At 62.1% G+C, this 21,219-nt stretch overlaps 2 protein-coding genes across 7 annotated transcripts in view; one reads left to right on the top strand and one right to left on the bottom strand.

Moving 5' to 3' along the window:
• EZR (ezrin) overlaps window positions 1-19,778 on the top strand; it is a 47,330-nt gene extending 27,552 nt beyond the window's left edge. For all 4 annotated transcript variants that reach the window (XM_045844073.1, XM_045844071.1, XM_045844072.1 and 1 more), the window contains 11 exons: window positions 2,726-2,821; window positions 3,749-4,023; window positions 4,721-4,804; window positions 4,930-5,076; window positions 11,678-11,774; window positions 15,241-15,404; window positions 15,658-15,788; window positions 16,315-16,475; window positions 16,801-16,893; window positions 18,412-18,663; window positions 18,797-19,778. In XM_045844073.1, coding sequence (XP_045700029.1) covers window positions 2,726-2,821; window positions 3,749-4,023; window positions 4,721-4,804; window positions 4,930-5,076; window positions 11,678-11,774; window positions 15,241-15,404; window positions 15,658-15,788; window positions 16,315-16,475; window positions 16,801-16,893; window positions 18,412-18,663; window positions 18,797-18,961 — 1,665 coding nt within the window. In that variant the 3' untranslated portion in view covers window positions 18,962-19,778. The remainder of the gene's footprint in view (window positions 1-2,725; window positions 2,822-3,748; window positions 4,024-4,720; window positions 4,805-4,929; window positions 5,077-11,677; window positions 11,775-15,240; window positions 15,405-15,657; window positions 15,789-16,314; window positions 16,476-16,800; window positions 16,894-18,411; window positions 18,664-18,796) is intronic.
• The window catches only part of SYTL3 (synaptotagmin like 3), a 77,317-nt gene continuing 63,350 nt past the window's right edge, over window positions 7,253-21,219 (bottom strand). For 2 of the 3 annotated variants that reach the window (XM_045844068.1, XM_045844070.1), the window contains exon 16: window positions 20,308-20,772. In XM_045844068.1, coding sequence (XP_045700024.1) covers window positions 20,663-20,772 — 110 coding nt within the window. In that variant the 3' untranslated portion in view covers window positions 20,308-20,662. Of the gene's footprint in view, window positions 7,706-20,307; window positions 20,773-21,219 lie in introns of those variants that run through there. The other variant, XM_045844069.1, reaches the window with a different exon arrangement.

Raw genomic sequence — 21,219 nt, 5'->3', positions numbered from 1 at the left:
GCCTCACTGTCACCAGCACCCCCAGCGTGTCAGCCAGCCCCCGAGACGGGCGTGGGATCCCGCTGCCCGTGAGAACTGAGAGGTGGACTCTCACGACGGAGTTCACGTTTGGTTTTCCCTCCGTTCTGTGTCTTCCTGATGGAGAAGTGCCACACGCCCCGAGAACGCTGGGGTCGGCGTGGGCCTGGGGAGAGGCCGGGTCCCCGTGTTGTACGCGGTGGGGGCTCCGAGAGGGACTTGCCCGCAGGCACATGCAGCGCTGGGGCGAGCAGCCTGGCTCCCCTGCCTCCTCATCCTCCTTCCACGTGTCTCCTTGCGGCACCCAGGCAGGCCCCCTGGGGCTCCCTCCCACCCCCGCCCTCCTCCCACCGGCAGCGCCCAGTCTCCGGGGTGGCGGTTAGGGGCTGTGGGCTGCACGGGACTCTGTCCTTTCTCTGTTGCCGCCCCGTACCCCTACTAGGTCTGGGAAGCTCATTGGTGGTGGCCCGCCCGCCAGTCCCCGAAATGTGGTCCTCAGTGGACTAAGTCGAGAGTCCGTCTTACCCCCGCCCTGCAGCCCGTCTGTCACCGAAGTCCCCTCGGCAGTAACCGGCCTGCAGCCCCGGGCCCTCGCAGTGGCCGTGTCTCTGACTCTGGTCTGACGGAGCGAGCATGTCACAGTGGCTGACAGCCACGCGGGAGGCAGGAGTGGAGCTTTCCCTTCAGGGGGCGAGGAGGGAGTTTTGCAGTGACCGTGTGTGCCCAGCATCTCCACCGCCCACAGCCGTTTTCCAGCTGCTGCTGGAGGTGGATGAAGCAGACGCAGCCCCGTCTTTTCCCTCCCCCAGCCCGCCGCTGGACACACCGCCACTCGCCTGTCCAGGTCCTGCCTCCCTGGGGAGGGTCCGCTCAGGTTGATCTGAGACCCACCGGGGTGAGGGGGGGGGGTGTTTCTCCAGGCATGTGGGGCTTCCCTTGTCGGGAGGACGTGGAGGTCGGTCACTAGAGGGGACGGAAGAGGGGAAGGGTGTTTGATTCTATATCACCGTTTGGGGGAGGCCGCAGGCCGGGCTCGGGGCTCTGAGGCTCATGAGGGCGGTTTCCCTGGAGGCCGGGGGAAGAGTCGCATCACGAAGACAGGTGATGGGTGGGTCGGGGCATGGGGGACAGACCTTCCCCAAGAGAGTGGGGGTCCCGGGCTCCATCCACAGCGTGGTTCCCCAGTGGGACCTGCTCCGGGAAGGGGGCTGGCTGGCCACATCGCAGCAGATGGGCGGCAGGAATCTGGGCCGTGGTCCTGAGAATCCGCCGTGGTCCGCCAGGGAGGGGGAAGGGACATCAAGGGGACAGGGGATTGGTTCAAGCCAGTGAGAAGCCGGGCGGAGGCCGCAGGTGGTGGGTGGAGTGGGGGCACCAGGTTGGAGAAGCCGCAGTTGCTTCGTGTGCAGGGCCTCCTGGTGCGGCTTTGACACAACCCAGGAAGGAAGGCAAGGCGGGTCTCGTAGTGAAACACCGAGATGGAGACTCGCGGGAATAAGAAATCAGCAGAATCGGGCACAGAAAATCTGGTCCTCAGAGCGGCTTTCTCTGCGTTCGGCCGCCACAGCAACAGGACATCGGGGTTCATGGAAGACTTGCCGTGAATCACCATGGAAGAGTCAGATCTTCCGTCAGTCACATCCGCCCAGGAGGGGGGCCTGGTGGGCCGCCTCCTCGTTGTGGGGGGAGCAGGGGGAGCTCACCCCGCGGCGGACCAACGGGGTCGGTGAGGGAGCAGGCCCAGAGCAGGAGTTTATTTTGAATTTCAGATTTTACTTCAGGAAATGCTCCAGATTTCCTGAGTTGTCACTTCTTCTAGTGTGTTCAGTCCTTTTCCTCTTTAAATATGATGGACGCCGTACTTTTTGAGGGGTGGGATTTAAGACTGTTCAGCAAGGCTCCCGGACTCGGTTTCGGTGGCGTTCGACAAGTATCCACAGCAAGTTGGCCGTTCTGTTTCCAAGACACATGAGTCAGCGGGGTGGGGCCGCGGGAGCCTTTTTTCCTGTCCCCGTGGAGAACTTCCCAGCGCGAAATCCTCTCTGTGGCCTGTGGGTGCGTTCCGCCTTTCTGTACCAGAATTCGGAGTTTCTGGAGGCCGAGCGGACACTAGTCACCCCCTGGGCATGGGTGAGCCAGGCACTCCCCGCCCCCCTCCCTGGCGGCCTTCCACCGCCTGTGTCCGTCCCTCTGGGACTGCCAGGGCCCTGTCTTGGCGGGGGCCGGGGGGGGGGGACCAGAGAGGCAGGGAGGGGAGCCAGAGGAGGCCCGCGGGTTCCCTGGCTTCGCAGTGGTAACTTCAACCCCCTTTCTCACATGGGCACACCTGCCAGGTGACATTCACCCCCGTGACACACCCTGCCAGGTGACATGCACACCTGCCAGGTGACACGCACACCTGTGACACGCTGGGTCACGCATGATTCCCTGTGCGCGCCGTCACTGGCCTCGTCGTCTTCACTCAGGAGAGCGTGGCAGAGCACGGAGGAGCAGCAGTGAGATTCCATGAGCTCTGGAGGTTTTGTAAGGTTGAAGGTTAACCTCGACCGCTCAAACCGCTGTGAAAAATAAACCGTCCGTGGCTTTGGGGTAACAGCGCGTGTCAGTGCCGGGCTGCTGGAGACGTGCGGGCCGGGCAGGCGGGCGCAGCGTGACCGTTCAGAGTCTCACATCTGTGCTCTCTCCCCGCCCTGCTCCCCCCCCACAGGTGGTGAAGACCATCGGCCTGCGGGAAGTGTGGTACTTTGGCCTCCAGTACGTAGATAACAAAGGGTTCCCCACCTGGCTGAAACTCGATAAAAAGGTAAATCCAAGTTGACTCTTGGCAGGCTGTCGGCTGGGTGCCGGCGCCCTGCGCTGACATGGGATCTGGGGCGCCTCGCCTGGTCCTGGGTTTTTGCTCCTTTTTGTTTGCGTGAACATTTCTGCAGCTTCTGCAGCTCCTGCAGCCGGAGAGGCGGCAGGGCTCCCGTCACCGGGGCTGCGGGTTGGGGACCAGGCCTCTGCTCAGTCATCGGGGCACATGAGGGCTAACTGTCAGCGTTTAGGCGACCTTGGTGTTGTTTCCAGTGAGGCCGTTAACCCTGTGAACCATGAGTCACCCACTGTCCCGTGAGGGCCTGCCACTGCTTCGTCAGAGCCCGTGGCGGGGCCTCTCCCAACTCCAACGACTGGACAATCCGGGAGTGATTGTCAAGAGAAGCAATCGCCTAAATTCGTTTGCCCCAAACAATTTGGGAAATGTCCCTTTTCCAAACCCCCGCTCCCTGCCCCAAATTATGTAGCCAGTCAGGAGGGCAGCTGGAGCCGAGGAAGAGGGAGGGGCGTGAAGAATTGTTGCCAGTAAGTTTCAGGGTCCAGGGCTAGACCCGCTACGGGGTCGGACTCCCCGTTCGAGGGCCCGCAGGGCAGGTGTGTCGAACCTGCGAGTTCCCCGGAGTCGATCGCGGTGACCCTGCAAGACCAGGCCTGCGCTGGTGGCCCTGTGGGTCCCCCCACCTGGCTGTTGCTAGGCTGACTTCCAGCTAACTGTGGGAGTGTGATAGGACTTCTTTAAGTGGCTCATTTTTTGTCTTGTATGCTAAAAAGGTGACTTGCAAGGTAAACAACTACCTTTCGAAAAACCAGGCTGAAGGACCCTTTCTGAGTCCACGGTTAGACACACCTGGGTTTGGGGAGGCGGGTCTTCGTCTTCCGAACCCGTAGTGAGCGCGTGGCTCCTGTCGCCCAGGTGTCGGCCCAGGAGGTCAGGAAGGAGAATCCTCTCCAGTTCAAGTTCAGGGCCAAGTTCTTCCCCGAGGACGTGTCCGAGGAGCTCATCCAGGACATCACCCAGAAGCTCTTCTTCCTCCAAGTGAAGGAGGGCATCCTCAGCGACGAGATCTACTGCCCGCCCGAGACGGCGGTGCTGCTCGGCTCCTACGCCGTGCAGGCCAAGTTCGGGGACTACAGCAAAGACGCACACAAGTCCGGGTACCTGGGCTCCGAGCGGCTGATCCCGCAGCGGTGAGCCGGTGGCCCGGCCTGGGGGGGGGGGGGAGGGGGCAGTGGGGAAGAGGCAGCGGACGCACAAGGGCTTTGTCGCGGGCGGGCGGGTGCTCCTTGAGGCTGGGCGCTGGCCGTTTCCTCGCCTGTGTGTTGGCGGTCATGTGATCTGGCCACCCGCAGGCCCTGACCCCGCACAGCGACTCCCCTGTGGCAGCAGTGGCCCGTCCACCTGGTCAGGGCCCGTCCGGGCCGCAGCGGGGAAGGGGCCACGCCTCGTGGGAGCTGCAGAGCGGCTGCGTTAGCTGAGCATCTTCTAAAGCAGCCCCGTTTCTCCTGGCCGCACGGCGTCGGTCTTCCCAGTGTGGAGCAGTTTGGCCCCCTGTCAAATCTGTTTCTGTTCACAATTAGTCCTGTAAATCGCCCCTTTGGGCAGAAGAGGCCTCTTGAAAGAAAACGCTCTTCTAAGTGTTTTTCTAGCGGGACTGGGTCTGCGCTGTTCCCGATTCTAAACCGTCCAGGCTCGGGGCTGCCATCTGCAGGCGGCGGCCCGTGGGGAGGTAGAGACGGGGGCACTTGGCGGTGGTTTTATCCAGAGGAGAAGCTGAGGTTTTTGCGTGAGGGTGGGCGGCGGCGGCGGCGGTGGCGGCGGTGGCTGCCGCTCACCTGTCACAGCCCCTCGGGGTGACGGGGCCACTCCCTCTTGCTTTGCGATCAGCGTCATGGACCAGCACAAGCTCACCAGGGACCAGTGGGAGGACCGCATCCAGGTGTGGCACGCGGAGCACCGCGGGATGCTCAAGTGAGTGCTGGCTGGCGGCCGTCCCACGCGGTGCCCCCTCCCTGCCCCCCCACCCCCGGCACCAGGGAGGCTGCTCTGGGCGTCACACACACAGACGTGACCCACGTTTCTTCTCCCCCAACTAGAGACAGCGCCATGCTGGAGTACCTGAAGATTGCCCAAGACCTGGAGATGTACGGAATCAACTATTTCGAGATAAAAAATAAGAAAGGGACAGACCTTTGGCTTGGAGTGGATGCCCTTGGACTAAATATTTATGAGAAAGACGACAAGTGAGTTGAACTTTGGAACTACCTCTCGCGGGTGGGGGAGGCGGCGGCGGCGGCTGTGAGTGCGGGCCGCTTTCGCAGTATTTGTCTGGCAGCTCTGTGGCCCGTGTGGGGGCCTCCGGGGGCTTTTCGGCCTTGATGCGGATGCCCTGGAGGTGGGCTCAGAGCTGGGCGCTGTTTCTCCCCGGTCACCGTGGCCTCCCCCTCGTGCATGCAGCACGTGCCAGAGCCCGGCGGGGAGACCGCCAGGGTCGGTGACCCCGGCCCCACCCCCACACAGGCAGCCTGGCCGTGCTGGGCGGCAGGAGGTCTGTGCTGCTCCAACCGAGACTGTTCCTGGTTTGGTCAGAAACCCCTCCCGCTGCAGACAATAGCCTTTGTGTACAGACTGCAGAGCTGATACTCTAGAACCCTGGGGGGATCTCCCACTGCCCTGGGGCGGTTCTTCTGTCCAGTTCAAAGCCAGCAGGGGACGGTCCGCAGGGGCCTCCGCTGGACTTGCCGTGCCCGCCCCTGTGGTGGCCGACACTGACACAGGCCTCGTTTCTGCCGAGAAGCTGGACACACAGAAAAAATCCTTCTGATTCAGTGAGGGCGAGCTCTCTGGGGCGACTCCGCAAGTTCAGAGGCCCAGCCAAAGGCCGGTCCTTCCCATCGGGAGCTGCCCTGTCTTTTGGGACGAGAGGGGAGCAGCTCCTGGTTGTCCCCGGAAGGTCCCTGTAAAGGGCTTCCCCGGACAAGCCCCCCCCCACCCCCGGGGGGGTCGTCGGGTTCAGGGCCCCAGCAGAGGGCGGCGGCGGCGGGTCTGGCCGAGGGAGCCGGGCCGGACTGCCCCGAATCCTTTATGCCAGCCAAGCCAGACCCCTCGGCCCGGGGTCCTGCTGCCGTGAACTCGGGGCAGAGCAGCCCAGGGTCCCAGCACATTCCCAGGCCCCTGCACCCCGTGTGGAGTCCGGGCGAGACTGCTGCCCCAGGTCCCCTCGGCTCCCCTGCATGTCCTACTTGTACCCCACCCCCCCACCTGCGGCTGCCCGCCAGCACCCCGGGCCCCCACCAAAGCTCCTCTCTGGCGTTCATGGGGGGTAGCACTGCTTTTAACAGATGACTCCGCATAAGGAACACCTGTATGCCTGGCCACGCGTGTTCTTGCCAGAACCCAAAGGGCAGATGCGGTCATCTGGGCAGGGGCCTGGGCCCTGCGGGGAGGATCCCAGCCAGGCCCTGCGGGCTTGTCCGGGAGTCGCGGGAGTGCTTCCAGAACCGGACGTGTGTCCCCGGGAGCTCGTGGCCGGCCCCTCCCCGAGTGTGCTGGGTGCAGGGAGCGCGAGGTGGTGGCTGGTCTGCCGCTGCAGGGCCGTGCCTGGGAGCCGAGCGCAGGGGCTCCGTGTGGGAAACTGCCTTCTCTTTGAACTCCTTTCTCCAGCGACCAGATCTTGTAACCCAGCCACGACCAGGGAGAGCTGTCCCAACAGGTTCTTCAAGCGGCGGGGAACAGCCACAGGCAGGAACTTGCCCGAGTCGGCCCGTAGCTGCCCCCAGCCTCCCACGCAGATGTGCGTTTTTTCCGATTAAAATTGGGTCTGCACGGCTCCTTCCGCCCTCCTCCTGCACCCCTGCCCCCCAGTGCGGCAGCAACACTGGCCGTCCCGTCAAAGGGGTCTTCTCCCCACAGAAAACTGGGGCCCGTGGGCCCAGCCCCCACCCACCCGCCCGCCTCTCCGCCTCCCGCTGTGGAAGGCATCCCCGTCCATCATGAAAGAAACACTCAAGCAGCTATTCACTGCGTCAATGGGCCCAGCGTCTCCTTTTAAACAAATATTGACGACTCGGTTACCAGGATAAGCAGGGGCCGTGACAACTCCTAGCCGTTCAGTGGTGACTTCCTACCCTCAGCAGAGGTCAGAGGGCAGCGCTGGAAGTTCTGAGACCGTCCAAAACAAAAGAAATTGGCTGTGTCGAGAATGCAAGTTGGGTGACAAGAGACTTAGTGCACCCTGCAAAGAAACAGATACATCTTCGTTTTACTAAGATGCTTATCTCCGTTAGCATTGAGTAGCGCACTCGGGAAACGGCTCTTGGGGTCCGTTCCTCACCGTCCACTGACCATTGAAGGGGAGCAGCAGGATGGACAGTACTGTCTCTCTCTTGCTGTGAAACCTCGGCTTAGGAGGGAGTGAGGAGGAGCGGGAGGAGGTGGGCGGGCCCGGGCGCCTCCCTGAGCAGCGTTACCAGCCTGGGAACCGAAGGCTCGGGCGGGCAGCCGCGGTGTCGTTCTAACTGGAGTCCTCAGACCGAAAACAGAGCAGCAGGAAGAGGACAGAGACCGAGGGGAACCCGGTCCTGCCCCCGGGCTCCCCGTCCTGGGGGAGCGCACTGTCCCTGCTGCGGGGCCCACAGCGCCGTGGTGCCCTGCTGTGGCGCCTGGGGGCTCGGGCCCCCCGGGGGACCCAGTTACCCCATCGGGGGAGCCGGCAGGGAAGGGCTGTGGCCAAGGTGGGGCTGAGACAGAGCTGGGTGGGTGGGTATCTTCCTCCTGCCGTCCTGGCTCGGGGCTGGGAACCCCGCGCTCCGCTCCACGCTTCCGTTTCACCCACTTTCGAGACGGCGTTTCAAGCGTGTTACAACGAAGCACCTGTTGTAGAGAGATCATTATTTCCACTTTCTGAAGTCGATGCCCCTGAGACAGCACACGGGACAGTTCGGGCTTTGTCGGCGGAGGCCCGGGCTGCGTGTCCGTGCCCGTCCTCAGGGCCTGGCCCGCCGGGCCGGAGCCACGGAGCAGCTGTGCCACCGGCGCGGGTTTCTCCCCCCGGACGCGCTGGGGTCACAGCTGTCGGGCTCCTCCTCTCCTCCTGGTCCTTGGGGCCCTCCCCTGAACACGGAACAGTCAGTGTCCCGAGTCACTGCATCTCTGACGGGTGGGTGCGGCGGCAGGGACCGCCCGCAGGTGGGACACCTGTAGTGAGGAGTGTAAGGGTCCGCCGGGGATCAGCAGGGGAGAGGTGGGCGTGCGGCCAGACACCGAGGGGGGAGCCCTGGGAGCCCGGCCCCGCGGCAGCCGGGAGGCAGGAGGGCTTGACTCTCCCCCACCCCTCCACCCCATCCCCGTGTACTGCACAGTGGGGTGTAACCCTAACCCACCACCCCAGGCCTTCTCTACATGTTTTAAATAACAATGTTCAAGCAAGTTGCGAATTGGAAAGGATTTTGCAGCAAACACCATATGCCTGCCACCAGGGGCCATCCGTGGGCATCTGTCTCCTGCCTTGTCCCCCACCCACTCATCACTGCACCCTGGGGCCCGCCCTCCCTCTCGCAGACATGGTTCCCAGTGAAATAAATTGCAGGCATCTGCGTGCTGCCCAAGAAATGCACGGTATTTAACTAGAGTGCGGTGGGTTCCGTTTTTCATTCGATGTAACGTTTAAATGCAATGAAATGTGCGGTTCTCGAGTGCTCATGTACTGAGTTTGTGCAAACACGAGCGCCTGTGAAGTCCAGCCCCCTGTCCGCGTGTAGAGGACATTGCCATCCCCCTCGGGGGCCTCTCTCGAACCCTGGAACCGTTCATTTTGAAGTCGTTTCAGACGTCCCGGAGGTTTCAGGCATCGCGAACACGGAGGAGCCCATGGGCCCTCCGCCCAGCTTCCCCAGACATGAACCTCTCACGTGGCCCCGTCTGAGACGTGAACCTCTCAGGAGGCAGCGCTGGTGGGAGCCTGCTGCCCGCATCGCCGTGGTAGCCCGTAGTCCACCGGCCTCCTCCTTCCGTGCCCCGGGATACCCCCCGGCTCAGCACCCATGCTGGTTTGGCATGCCTCCCAGTCTCCTGCCATCGGGAACGGTTCCTGAGTCTGTCTGTCCGTCTGTCATGACCTTGTCGCTTCCGAAAAGTACTGACCATTGATTTCCTAGAAAGTCCCCAGCTCAGATCTTTTTTCCCACGATTACATTCACGTTTTGCACTCTGGGCAAGGACCCCGCGGGCGTGCTGTCCATCCTGAGTGGCCCCCCAACCCCGGGGCCTGTGCAGTGGTGCGTGGCGGCAAAGGTCTTGTTCCCGGTGGGCCCGACTCTGACCCCGGTCCAGGGTGGCGCCTTCCAGGCTTCCCCTCGCAAAGTCCCTCTCCCTCCCTCCCTCCTGTGCGGACGAGTGCGTTCGGGGCAGGCACTTGGAAACGGTGTAAATATCCTGCTCTTGATGATTTTCATCTATTAATGCCAGCACCCTCGGTGCATCTTGCACGAAGCCTGTATTACTCTGGTGTTTGAGAAACGTTCGTTTAAAAGAAAGCATTCATTTTGCATGTGTTACTGGGGTTCTAGTGCAAGGAGCCTGTTTCTCTTCCCATTTCTTTTAGTCATTTTGTTAACATGGGCTCATGGGTATTTGTTTTGTTCTCTGCGCTATAAGCTAACGCTTCCTTTGTCGCTCAGGTTGTTTGAGATTTGCCCTTACAAGCCCTCGTGACTTACCTACCGCACCCTCTCGGTGCGGCCCATTACTTCTGGAGCCCTGTTTCCTTTTCCATTCCAGAATATTCCGGCGTCGGCTCATGCTTTTCCCCGCTCCATGCCTGGGACCATCTGTTTCTCAAAAGAGCTCTGGTCCCTGTGGTTCAAGAATCTCACTTTTTTATTTTTATTTTTTTTAAGACTTTATTTATTTACTTTTAGAGAGAAGAGAAGGGAGGGAGAAGGAGAGGGACAGAAACAACAATGCGAGTCTGTCCATCAATTGCCTCTCCCACGTCCTCAGCCAGGGACCCGGCCCACAGCCCAGGCTTGTGCCCTGACTGGGACTCAAACCGGCGACCTTTCGGTTCACGGGCCAGCGCTCAATCCACTGAGCCACACCAACCAGGGTTCACTTTTTTTTTTTTTTTTTTTTAATGTGTGGCCTAAGCAACGAGAGACTCATAGTGTAAGTCCTTTGGAAATGGCCCTGGCTGGTGTGGCTCAGTGGATGGAGCACTGGTCTGCAAATGAGGGGGTCGCCTGTTTGATTCCCTGTCGGGGCACATGCCTGGGTTGTGGGCTGGGTCCCTGGTCCCTGTGGGGGGCATGAGAGAGGCAGCCACACACTGATGTTTCTCTGCCTCTCTCCCTCTCCCACTCTAGAAATAAATAAATCTTTAAAAAAAACTTTTAGAGACATTCTCTGTGGGTCCTTCTCTGTTCGGGTCCTATGGGTGATATCTCTCTCTCTCTCTCTCTCTTTAATTAAGAGAGTGAGAAATCCTTGTAGACGTTCATTTCCTAACTGTGGTCAAGAGCTGAAAGAGGTTCTCGGACTCCGCTGGGAGTCGGGGCTCCGTGTCGAGTCCTCGCGTTGCGACCCTGCAGTGCAGCTTGTGCACGAACGGCTGTGAACTGAGCTCTCAGAGCCCGGAAAAGGCAAACCCTCCACACGCACCAGAAAGCCGGTCTCGGGCTGCCCCCGAGCCAGCAGGACGGCCGGGGCCTTGGTGAGGCATGTGTGCTCAGTCTAGGCCGTCTCCGGCCTTGGGGGTGACCCGGGAGGAAAACACGCATCGTGAAGAAGCAGAGGAGCAGAACCCACTGCAAGCCCTCAGTGCATCGGGAAGGCACAGTCGTAAATGTGCACGCGCCCAACCCCGGAGCACCCCAGTATGCTGAGCAGACCCCAATATCTGGAGGAAGAACACACCCCACGGTGCGGGAATAGCAGAGGCCTCCGACACCCCACTTTCAGCCATGGACAGACCCCTTGGGCGGAATGCCAGCGAGGCAACAGTGGACTTGAACCTTACCGAGCCCTCGTCCGAGTCCGTCACTGGGCAGCCACCGTTCTCAGGGTGGCGCGTGCCTTTGCCACGAGAAAGCATGCCTGCCTGGCTTTGGGAGAGCTGAGTAGTGGTGCGAGGACTTCAATGATCCCAGGAGAGTCGTTGTGCAGCCTGCGGGGTGGCGGGCTGAGGGGGGACCGGGAGGGGAGAGAGCGAGCAGGTCCCGCTGGGTGGTGCAGGTCCCGCCGGGTGGGGAGAAGCAGGAGGGAGTGCCTTCCGGGCGCCTCGGCGACCGTGTGTGGTGGGGGTGGGGGGACGAGCGGTCAAGCCAGACATGGGCTGGAGTGGGCACCGCGTGGATGCTGAGCTGAGGACTGCGGGTTTCACCTGGTGGAAACGGGGGAGGGGGTGTGGACGTCTGAAGCTGGAGGTGGACTGACTGGAGGAAACGTCACCTGGACAGGGAACGCGGTTGGGCTGCCTGCACCCGAGGGGCAGGCGCAGGGCGGCGGAGACGGCCGAGAAAGAGACATCTCGGACCAAGTGTGCACGGGTGTGCGTGGCCAGGAAGCGAGCTGGCCTCGAGGTTCCACGCCAGGGGTGCTGGACACCGTGCGGCACTCGAAACGGGCGTGCGTGGAGGGTCCTAGGCCCTGAGCCTTGCCAGCGGCCGCCTGACCTGCCTGGGACGGGTGGGGACTACGTGGTAGTGACGTGTGACGCATGCTGTGCTCGCTGGGCTAGCTGTGCACTGTGCAAAACGGAGCAACGAGAAAAACCCTGAGACTGGGTTTTCAGACCTCTCGTGGCCGAGCAAGCACACCTGACCTTCTCTCTGCCTTTTTGAACCTCAGGTTGACCCCAAAGATTGGCTTCCCGTGGAGTGAAATCAGGAACATCTCCTTCAATGACAAGAAGTTCGTCATTAAGCCCATCGACAAGAAGGCGCCCGTAAGTCCACACAGAGGTTCTCGCGGCCGGGGGTGGTCTCTCAGGGCGCGTCGGGTCTCGGCCTGGGTGGCGAGGGACCGGTGAAGCTCGGAGTTGTGTGTGTGTGCACGTGCGTGTGCATGTGTGCATCGGGAATTGCCAGCGGGTCCCAGCGAGGGTTAAGGACCTCTCGTGACACGCGGCTGGCCGCTGCAGTGGGCGGCTGTGGCAGAGGCCCGGCTGTCTGGGAGAAGCTAGTCGGCTCTGGCACCTGTTGTCAGGGGTCTTCATTCGTCAGGAAGAAAAGAGCCGTTCTGGGTCAGTGACCTCTGCCACGTGGTGCGCATTTCCTGACTTGTGGAAGTTCCCGGGAGAGCAGCCGGCCCCCGGACTGCGCCGCCGGGGCGTGGGGCTCCCACGGCGTCTCTCCGGCACCCACCTGGAGCACAGGTGGTGATGGCCGCCGGCCGTGACTCTCAGAGCGGTCCTGCCAGCCTGCCCACGCTCGTGCCCGGGAGGGTCGGACTCCGCGCCCCCGGAGTGCAGCTGCCCCCACGGTCCCTGCCCCTCGGCTGCCTCTCTCGTGCGGACGCAGCCTCGGTTTCCTCGGACCCCGCAGCCCCTCGAGTGATCCTCACACGGGCCCCTTCCCGTGGGCGCCGGGGCCCCAGAGGCGGAACTGGAGGGCCGCGGCCCTGGGAGCGTTAGCTGGACACGAGGCTTCTGTCCTGGAGTCTGAAGGATGCCGCAGTGTTTGCTCGTGGCTGCAGAGGCTGCTGCTGCGTTGTGGAAATGCACTGTGGTTCCATCATTGATTCTCCTGACACTTCAAGTTTCAGTCTTTCTCTGCTCAGGTTTCACACACACACACACTCACTCTGTAGTGTGGCGGAATGGCGAGGAGTTTGTTTTCTAACTAGAAACCTGGTTCTTAAAAAAAATTGCCACTTGAGAAATTCTGTTGCCCTCCTTAGAAAGTCTTTTCTTTTTCGGTGAAAACATTCCCAGCTCTTAGCGAACCTTTGCCCCCAATCTGCAGGCAGCCGCACCGACATTTGAGGTGAAAGCGGCGTCGCACCCAGACTCCTGAGCACTGTGATGCCAGCCCAGGGGCGCGTCCCGCAGCGCCACGAGCCGAGGTCACTGCGCGCCCGTGCGGCGGGCGTGAGGTCGGGCGGTTTGGAGGGCGAGGGCACCCCAGGGGCCCTGGGGGCTGCTGTCTGCTCAGGGGGATACGGTGATGATTTTTTGGAGTCTTTTTATTTTTAATTTGACAGGAGCAGGAACTCTAGACTACACTTTCTAAGAATTAAATTGTTGTTTTTATTTGAGGTAAGTTTAGCTTTAGCAAGGCAAAGGCGGTTATAATGCCTCTGGCTGCACGGGGTCCTGTACGCAGCCGTCACTGAAGGGGGAACACGGAGAGGGGCGTGTGCGGGTTTCCCGCCTTCGTGCAGGCTCCGCTCTCGAGGAAGAGGATGGGAACGAGGAGAACAAGTCACGTGCTTTCGGGCAGTGCGTGCAGCGCATGAAAGCACATTTCCTTGAACGTCGCTGGCGCCTAGAGTTTCCGTTCCTAAGACGTGCGTTCTCTGCCGCGTCCAGAAGGCCAGGCCCGGGTCGCGCCGGTGCGGTGGTTTTCCGCGAGGACATGGGCTGGACGCTTGGATTTAGACCCTTGTCATCGTTAATGTCAGCTGGCAGCTTTCACCTCGGGGTCAGACCCTGTCCTCCCGAGGCAGGGTGAGGGCTCCCTCCCCGAGGAGTGGGGGCTCGCCAGCACGCCCCAAGGTCTTCGGGGCTTGTCTCTGGGAGATGGGACGCCAGCAGGGGGTGTCACCTGCGGCTCCCGGCTCTTGATTGTTGTTTTTTAAACTGACTTTTTTCTACAGAGGAGTTGCTGCTCGTCAGCCTCCTCGCTTCGCCCCGGTGCCCAGGAGACGCGGTCGGGACGCGGTCGGGACGCGGTCAGGACCCGGTCGGGTAGTGTGTGTGTGTCTCTGCAGCAGAGGCCGCGGTGTTTTCTCCTGTGTGGCGAGAGCTGGGCGGGTGATAAAAGCACCTGCTTCTTCCAGCTGGACAGACTCCTCCCTGGGAAACCGATGACTTAATAACAACAAGGTGTGAAACCCCAGGGAGCGCCCCACCCAGGAAGTCGGCTCTCGGGCTTGGCGGCCTCCCTCCCGGGCGTTTCTGGAGCGGGTGGGAAGGGCCAGGAGCCGAGCAGGTCCTTCTCGGGCGTGCGGACGAGCCGGCCCAGCACGCACCTGTAGTTTCCCAGGGTGCCCTGGGCTGTGTTGCTCTGCGCCTTTGTCTCGGCCGCCGCCGCCCTGGCCCTGGGGCCAGTGCCCCGACGGGGAGGCCCGAGGTTGGGAGGGGAAAGGGGAAAGGAAGAGGGAGCTGGCAGGTGTTTTAAGTAACTTTCGGCAGGAGTTTCTGCACCATATTCCCCTCTCTGCCACCTGTTGATCACGGCAGTAGCGAGGACCCCTGTGTCATCATGCCTTGGACCTGTGTGGTCACTAGCCGTGCAGTTCTTGGAGTGGCCTTCCTCTTTTCAAAGAAAGAGGCTTCTCCGGTAGCCGATTCGTAGGGTGACCAGCCACCCGAGGGAGCGTTTGTGCCCCCGCCAGTGTGTGTCACGAGCACTGGTGTGGTCGGAAACACAGATGTGTGAACGTGAGCCTACCCTCGGGGGTGACCGCCTGGTGGGCAGAGACCAAAAGAGTTAGCGGGACAGAGTGCCAGCAACGCCGGGGCCGGCACCGAAGGCAGGGGCGGCGGGCACGGAAGAAGGGCTGGTTTACCTTGGGGCGGGGGGGAGGTCCCGAGAGCACATGAGGCGGTGCCTTAGCGTCGTCCCCTGACAGCGCTGTGTCCTCGGGTACGTGGCAGTGGACGTGGCATTCCGACCAGGAGGGACCATTGGGGGAAATGCTCACAGGTGTGGAAGGGCACGGGGTAGGTGACCGGGCTCCGGCTGGGGCCAGAGGGGCGGTCTTCGCGTGCGCCGGGCCACGGCGTTGGAACCTGGTCCCGACGCAGACAGGGTGGCATTGAGGTCCGGCGGTCGCCTGATCGGTGTGCGAGTAGCTGTGGGAGGTGGCAGCTTGAGGCCGAGGAGACGGGAAGCTCAGTAGGAGAATGTGGCGGAAGTCCAGGCAGGAGCCAGGGCTGTGGCTGCGGGAGCTGGGGACACTGGGCTTCCCGGGGCCGCGCAGCAGCCCTCGCTGTGGGGCTTTGCTTCCACGGGTGTGCCCGCGCACCCCCACACACATGTGCCCACGCGCACCTCCCTGCGCTCATCCCGTGGCCCCCAGAGCGCCCTCTGCTGGCATCTCGTCCGTCGGGTCGGTGGCTCTGCACAGAAGCCTCTGCCGCCCCTGCCCTGCGCTCCGCAAATCCCTCTGGAAATGGCGTCCAGCCCTGCGTGCAGCCGGGTTGCGGAGGCAGGAGCACCCGAGTCAGCGCCCGTTTCCTGCTGCAGGACTTCGTGTTCTACGCGCCCCGCCTGCGCATCAACAAGCGCATCCTGCAGCTCTGCATGGGCAACCACGAGCTGTACATGCGCCGCAGGAAGCCCGACACCATCGAGGTGCAGCAGATGAAGGCCCAGGCCCGGGAGGAGAAGCACCAGAAGCAGATGGAGCGGTGAGGGGGCTGCGGGGTCCGGCAGCCCGATCCGGGGAGCCTCGCTGTGGGCTGGGGGGTGGCAGAGCCCGGTGGGAGCATGGGGGGGAGCAGGGGACAGCAGGTGACCGAGAAGCAGCTGTCCCTTCCGATGGCTGCGGTGGAGACGGGCTGGCTTCAGGCTGGTGGCAGCTGGGCATGTCGCTGGGATGACCGCGTGTCCGCAGCGCACGACTCTGCCCGGTCTAAGCCCCCCGTGCCCTCCCCGGAACAGGCAGCAGCTGGAGAACGAGAAGAAGAGGAGAGAGACCGTGGAGAGAGAGAAGGAGCAGATGATGCGGGAGAAGGAGGAGCTGATGCTCAGGCTCCAGGACTACGAGCAGAAAACCAAGAAGGCCGAGAAAGGTGGGCCCGCGCTCTCCCGCGGCAGACCCTCTCCGCACAGGCGGGGCGCATGCGCACCGCCGGGGAGTGTCCACCCGGTGCGGCAGCCGGAGCAGAGACGCGCAGAGAGACGGGGCGCAGTGGGTGTTGGGGTTGGAGGTGGTTCCGGACTTACTGCCATCTGTGCTAAATGCTTTGCGGGCATTATCTTTTTAAAACGTTCCTCAGCACCGGGTGGTGAGTACTGAGTTGTCCCATTAAACCTTAAGAGGATGTTAAGCGTCAGCAGGTAGGGTAGGTTCCCTACGATCACAAGGGCAGTGAGTGAGCGCCTGGCGGGGGTCAGGTCTGGGCATCTCAGGAACTGCGCCCTGTAAACACAGAGGGCAGGGGCGCAAGAGGTTCCCTCGTCCTGAGACTCAGGCCACCGCCCCCGCCCGATGCCTCCTCTCCCCGCCATCCCCCACCCCCACCCCCACGACCTGGCCTCGGGACTGGACCGTAGGTCAGTGGCTGGTGTGAGCAGCTCTGGTGCTGTCCCCTCCAGAGCTCCAGGACCAGATTCAGAGGGCCCTGCAGCTGGAGGAGGAGCGGAGGCGCGCCCAGGAGGAGGCTGAGCGCCTGGAGTCCGACCGCCTGGCCGCGCTGCGTGCCAAGGAGGAGCTGGAGAGGCAGGCGGCAGATCAGATAAAGAGCCAGGAGCAGCTGGTAAGGAGTCCCCCTGGGTTTCACGGTGCTGAATTATGGAGATGCCGCCCCTGGGGACTGAAAAAGTGACACCTGCCCGTCCATGATTTCTGTCTGGGCTGTAAAGTGATCTGCCTGCCCGTGTCGAGTCGCTGGCGGGGAGGGGCCCTGCTGGTGGCGGGGCCTGGGCGGCCCCAGCGGTCAGGGAGGGCGTGGTCTCTGACCCCCGGGTGGGCGGGCGGCAAGGAGAGCAGGGACACAGCTGTATTGCGAGGGAGGCCGTTCGCTCACCAATGGCCTCTGTTGAAAGCGGTCCAGAAATCATTTTAGCTGCGCCCCTTCGCAGGCGGCGGAGCTGGCCGAGTACACCGCCAAGATCGCCCTCCTGGAGGAGGCGCGCAGGCGCAAGGAGGACGAGGTCGAGGAGTGGCAGCACCGGGTGAGTGCCCGAGTGCGGGCGGAGCTTCTGGGTGCGGCACGCCGGCCCCGTGGGGGCAGGACCCGGGCCTGCACTAGACCGGCAGGTCGTGTGTCGAAAGCCTTCGGAATGTGTCGCAACGCTCTGCCGATACTGGTTGTCCTTAGACAGAAATCCCCACGGGAACGGGCTTGCCCCTGTGCACCAGGGAGCGCATTGTCGGATTAGGGCAACAAAGAACCACTGTTCGCCTCCACCCACTGTGCTCTGGCCACCCCGAACCGCTCAGCCCCACCGGGCAGCCCCCACTGGGACCAGCCTTAAATCGGGTTAAGCGGGTGCCCCCAGCAAGGAGCCGCAGCGCCTGAGAGAGCCCTCTCCAGTATGCTCCCGACTGCTGGGACACGCACGCTGGCGCCAGGGAACGACCCGGAACTGGGGCGTCTCCAGACTTGGGGGAGGGTCTAGGCTCCGCCCCTCATTTGCTGTGTGGCCGGGGCCAGCAGCCTCACCGATCTGAACCTTATTTCCTTGTCGGAGCTGGGTATCAACCCCCCACTGGCAAGGCTGCTCCAAGGACCCCGCAGAGAGGGTTAGTGAATTGTAGCCTTCGTAGTGAGAACGTGCCCCACCCCGTGTCCGAGAACCTCTCTCCGTCCGTGCCGCTTCCCGCCCACGAGGGCAGCACAGGCCCTGGGGCTTTGGGTGCAGCACCGAGTACAGGCCTCAGCCCAGCTGGGGGCGTTCCTCGCCTGCCCCGCCCCTGCCCTTTCCACACTTGTCTGTGGCAGCCCCTTCTGGGGACACCAGTCCCTCCCCCTCGCTACTCTGCACCCCACCCCCACCCCACATTCTGTGCAGCAGACTTCATTCAGTCCTTAGGCTTTTGGAGAAAGTGCTTATTGTAAAGAATTACGTGAGACAAGTTGGTTATAACACAGGTACAAACTAAGCTCATCTGTGGGGCCAGGACAGCCATGCAGTGGGTGTGACTCAGTGCACGCACCGGAGAGACTGCCGGCAGGACTGGGGGGTGGGTAAGAAACTCCCCGCCCACGGTGCTGGCGGGCGGGGAGGAGCTGGACGGACAACGGCCGCACGAGGGAAAGGGGTGAAGCCACGCACCAAGACGCAACAGTGGCACTTTCCAGCAGCTGAGTATTTTTTCTCTAATAATTTTCTTTTTTCAGAAAGATGTACAGAGAGCATTACTAGGATGATAGAAAAAAAGTTATGACACTTAGAAAAATGTCAGCCCCTGGCACGAGTGTGTCTGTGCCGTGGGCACACTTGGTCACTCACTCACTGGAGGACCGGGAGCCCCAGACCCTGCCGGGGGCCTCGCGGTCCGCCGCAGTCCGTCTCCGCTGGCACGTGTCGCCTGCGGCCTGCCATCAGAAGGGAGAGGCCGGGGCGAGAGAGCAGCAGGTCCTTACTGGCAAGGAGAATGGGCTCCTTTGTCAAGAGACGTGGTTCGCAGGAAGTGGGACAAACGCGAGGTTCTGTGCGAGACGTTCTGTCTGTCCCTTGCTTTCGAAGGCCAAGGAAGCCCAGGACGACCTGGTGAAGACCAAGGAGGAGCTGCACCTGGTGATGACGGCGCCCCCGCCGCCGCCGCCCCCGGTGTACGAGCCCGCGGGCTACCACGTCCAGGAGAGCCTGCAGGAGGAGGGCGCGGAGCACACCGGCTACAGCGCCGAGCTGTCCAGCGAGGGCATCCTGGACGACCGCAACGAGGAGAAGCGGATCACCGAGGCCGAGAAGAATGAGCGTGTGCAGCAGCAGCTGAAGGTGAGGGGCGGGGCGGCAGGGACCCCCGCCTGAGTTCCCCGGGACTCCCACCGGCACCCACTTCTCCCCGGGGCGGGGGGGGCACGGTGGGGGGCTGTGCAGCCCGCCTGACCCACGCTCCTTGCCGTTGCAGACTCTGTCCAGCGAGCTGTCCCAGGCCAGAGACGACAGCAAGAGGACCCACAACGACATCCTCCACAACGAGAACATGAGGCAAGGCCGGGACAAGTACAAGACGCTGCGGCAGATCCGGCAGGGCAACACCAAGCAGCGCATCGACGAGTTCGAGGCCATGTGAAGGCCGGGCTGAGACCGGGCGGGGGGGGCCTCGAGCCTGGGCCCCGCCCAGGGTCACGCAGACTCGGAACTTGTATTTGTAGTTCTCCAAATCTAGACCCCCTCCTCGCGCTCTGTTCCTTTAAAGAGAGAGTAGCTGTTTCCGTGGGAAAAATTCTGGGGCTGGGACCAGTGGAAGCTTCCCTGGTTTATTTTCCCCATATGTATCACTGTGCCAAACGGGCCTGATTTCTGTTGTTGTTGTTATTACTGAATCACTTCTGGTCTTGTGCTTGGAGCAGGGCTGACTGAATTAAGGAGGGAGAGATGCCTATGAAGTCTGAGTAACAAAAATTCCATGCCGGCATGCGCGACACGAGATTCCCTATAATTAAAGAAAACCGCACCGTGGCTTCTATTCTGTGCCATACTTTTTTCTGTATTTGAAATTAGCTGAAACTGATTGATCTGTACTTGATTCTATGAAGGAGGCTGCGCTGCATGTGTCTGTTCCCGGAGGGTGCGCGCGGGGGCCAACGCTCTCACACGCGTGCGCACAGCGGTCCCCTCCCTCGCCGACACAACCCTGCGGTCGCCCCGCCCGGGGCGAGCGCCGCAGGAGGGCGCGCCGCCCTTCCACCCGCTTTTCCTGGTTTCCGTTTTCTCACAGCTAGAAGGCGACCTTGCTGGACTTCCCTAATTGAGGATCAGCTTTAGAGTACAGTATTTATATATAAGCAACAAGATGGGTTTGTAACATTAGTTTCAAAGAGGAAAAGTTTTGTTCTGTATATTTTGTTACCTTTTACAGAATAATAAAAGAAGTACATGTGAAAAAACCCCCACGGCACTCGGTCTGATCCGACGGGAGGGCGGCAGCGAAGCCGGCCGGCGGCTGCGCCCACACCCGTGGCAAAGGGCCCTTTCACACTTTCCGCGCGCCTCGTGCGGAGAAACGGGTCTGCCCATTCGGTTTTCCGTCCGCGCGCCTGGTTTGGAAAGTGCGCCTGCGCTGCTGGTTCCGACGCAGGCCCGAAGGCGCGCTCTCACCTGGCGATCGCTGGCGCCCCCACAGGAACCCGCTCTGCCCCTGGGGGACCCTGAGCCTGTCGGCTGCCGCTGCTGCCGCTCTGCCCATTTATGCCCTCCCTCGCCTGCTCGGCGCTGTCGTTTTCGGCGAAGGTGCCGTGTGCGGATGAACCCCCACCGCAGACGTGAGCGGCCAGGCGCAGCGGTGTGACTCTCCCTGCCAGCTCCATGCCTCTTGGGCTGGCTGTCCCTCTGGGGGCCCGTAGAACTGCCCCACCCACAAGGGGAGTCTACCCCCCCCCCCCCCGCCCAGGGCTCCATGGGGCTGGCTGCCCTGCCTCCAGAAACTTCTGCAGTACAATGGGAGGGCTCAGATACGTGGGGGCTCCTTTTTATTTTCTCGGAAACTACATCACGGGGCCTCGGTTTTCACTGATTGGTAAGCGCTGGGAGACAGCGGTGGTGACCAACATTTATTTGAAATCGGGCCACTTCCCACACCCCTCCGGTAACAGTGGTCACTGCTCTAACTTCCACGGGCACAGAGGGATCTGGAAGAGCCTTCCAGCTGCACCACAGAGCTGCAGGTGGAGACGCGTCACCCTCCAGAGGGCCTTCCCCGCCGCGCAGCCACCGTGCTTCCGCCGAGCCGTGCGTGCGCCGCCGGGACCCGCCACTCACCGGCACCTGGGGTTCAGTGCAGGACGAGTGTCATGTCCGTCCACAGGTTGGGGCTGGAAAGAACTTTCTGCCACTGAAGCTTGGAGTGTGAGCCCGAGCCAGTGCCGCCGGCGGGGTCTTCCCCTGGGATGTGCGTGAAACAACAGGTGTTAGGACACTGGGCCTGGACACCCCCCCCCCCCCCAGCTAGTTAAAAAGGAGGACCAGCAAAAACTGCATAAAGTCGTTTTTCCCCTTGCCTTAAGACCGTATTAAATCACCCGCCACTGGTGAGCAGGAGCCCTCCCCTACCCCCAACAAAGCATGTCCAGAACAGGACAGCTCAGGCCCCCGCCCCAGGGACTTGGGGCGTCGAAAGTCTAAAGCTGCTGGCCTCCCTGATAGGAGTGGGCAGGTGGGGTGGGCCGGCTCCTAACACTTCACCAAGTGCGGGGGTCCCAGACGGGGGCCAGGGTTGCTCAGGAGAAGGGGTCTTGGGTTTGCTTTGGACACTCTTAAGACAAATGGTCACTTAATAGTGAGTCCTGGAGCCCCTGGTCCTCGGTCGGCCTTGGAGGGGAGTGCAGGTGC

This window comes from Phyllostomus hastatus, unplaced genomic scaffold (genome assembly GCF_019186645.2).
Source record: "Phyllostomus hastatus isolate PE091 unplaced genomic scaffold, TTU_PhHast_1.1 phas_contig_40, whole genome shotgun sequence".
Classification (NCBI taxonomy): domain Eukaryota; kingdom Metazoa; phylum Chordata; class Mammalia; order Chiroptera; family Phyllostomidae; genus Phyllostomus; species Phyllostomus hastatus.
Note: the sequence above shows the minus strand (reverse complement) of the source record. Positions and strands in the feature narration are given on the sequence as shown.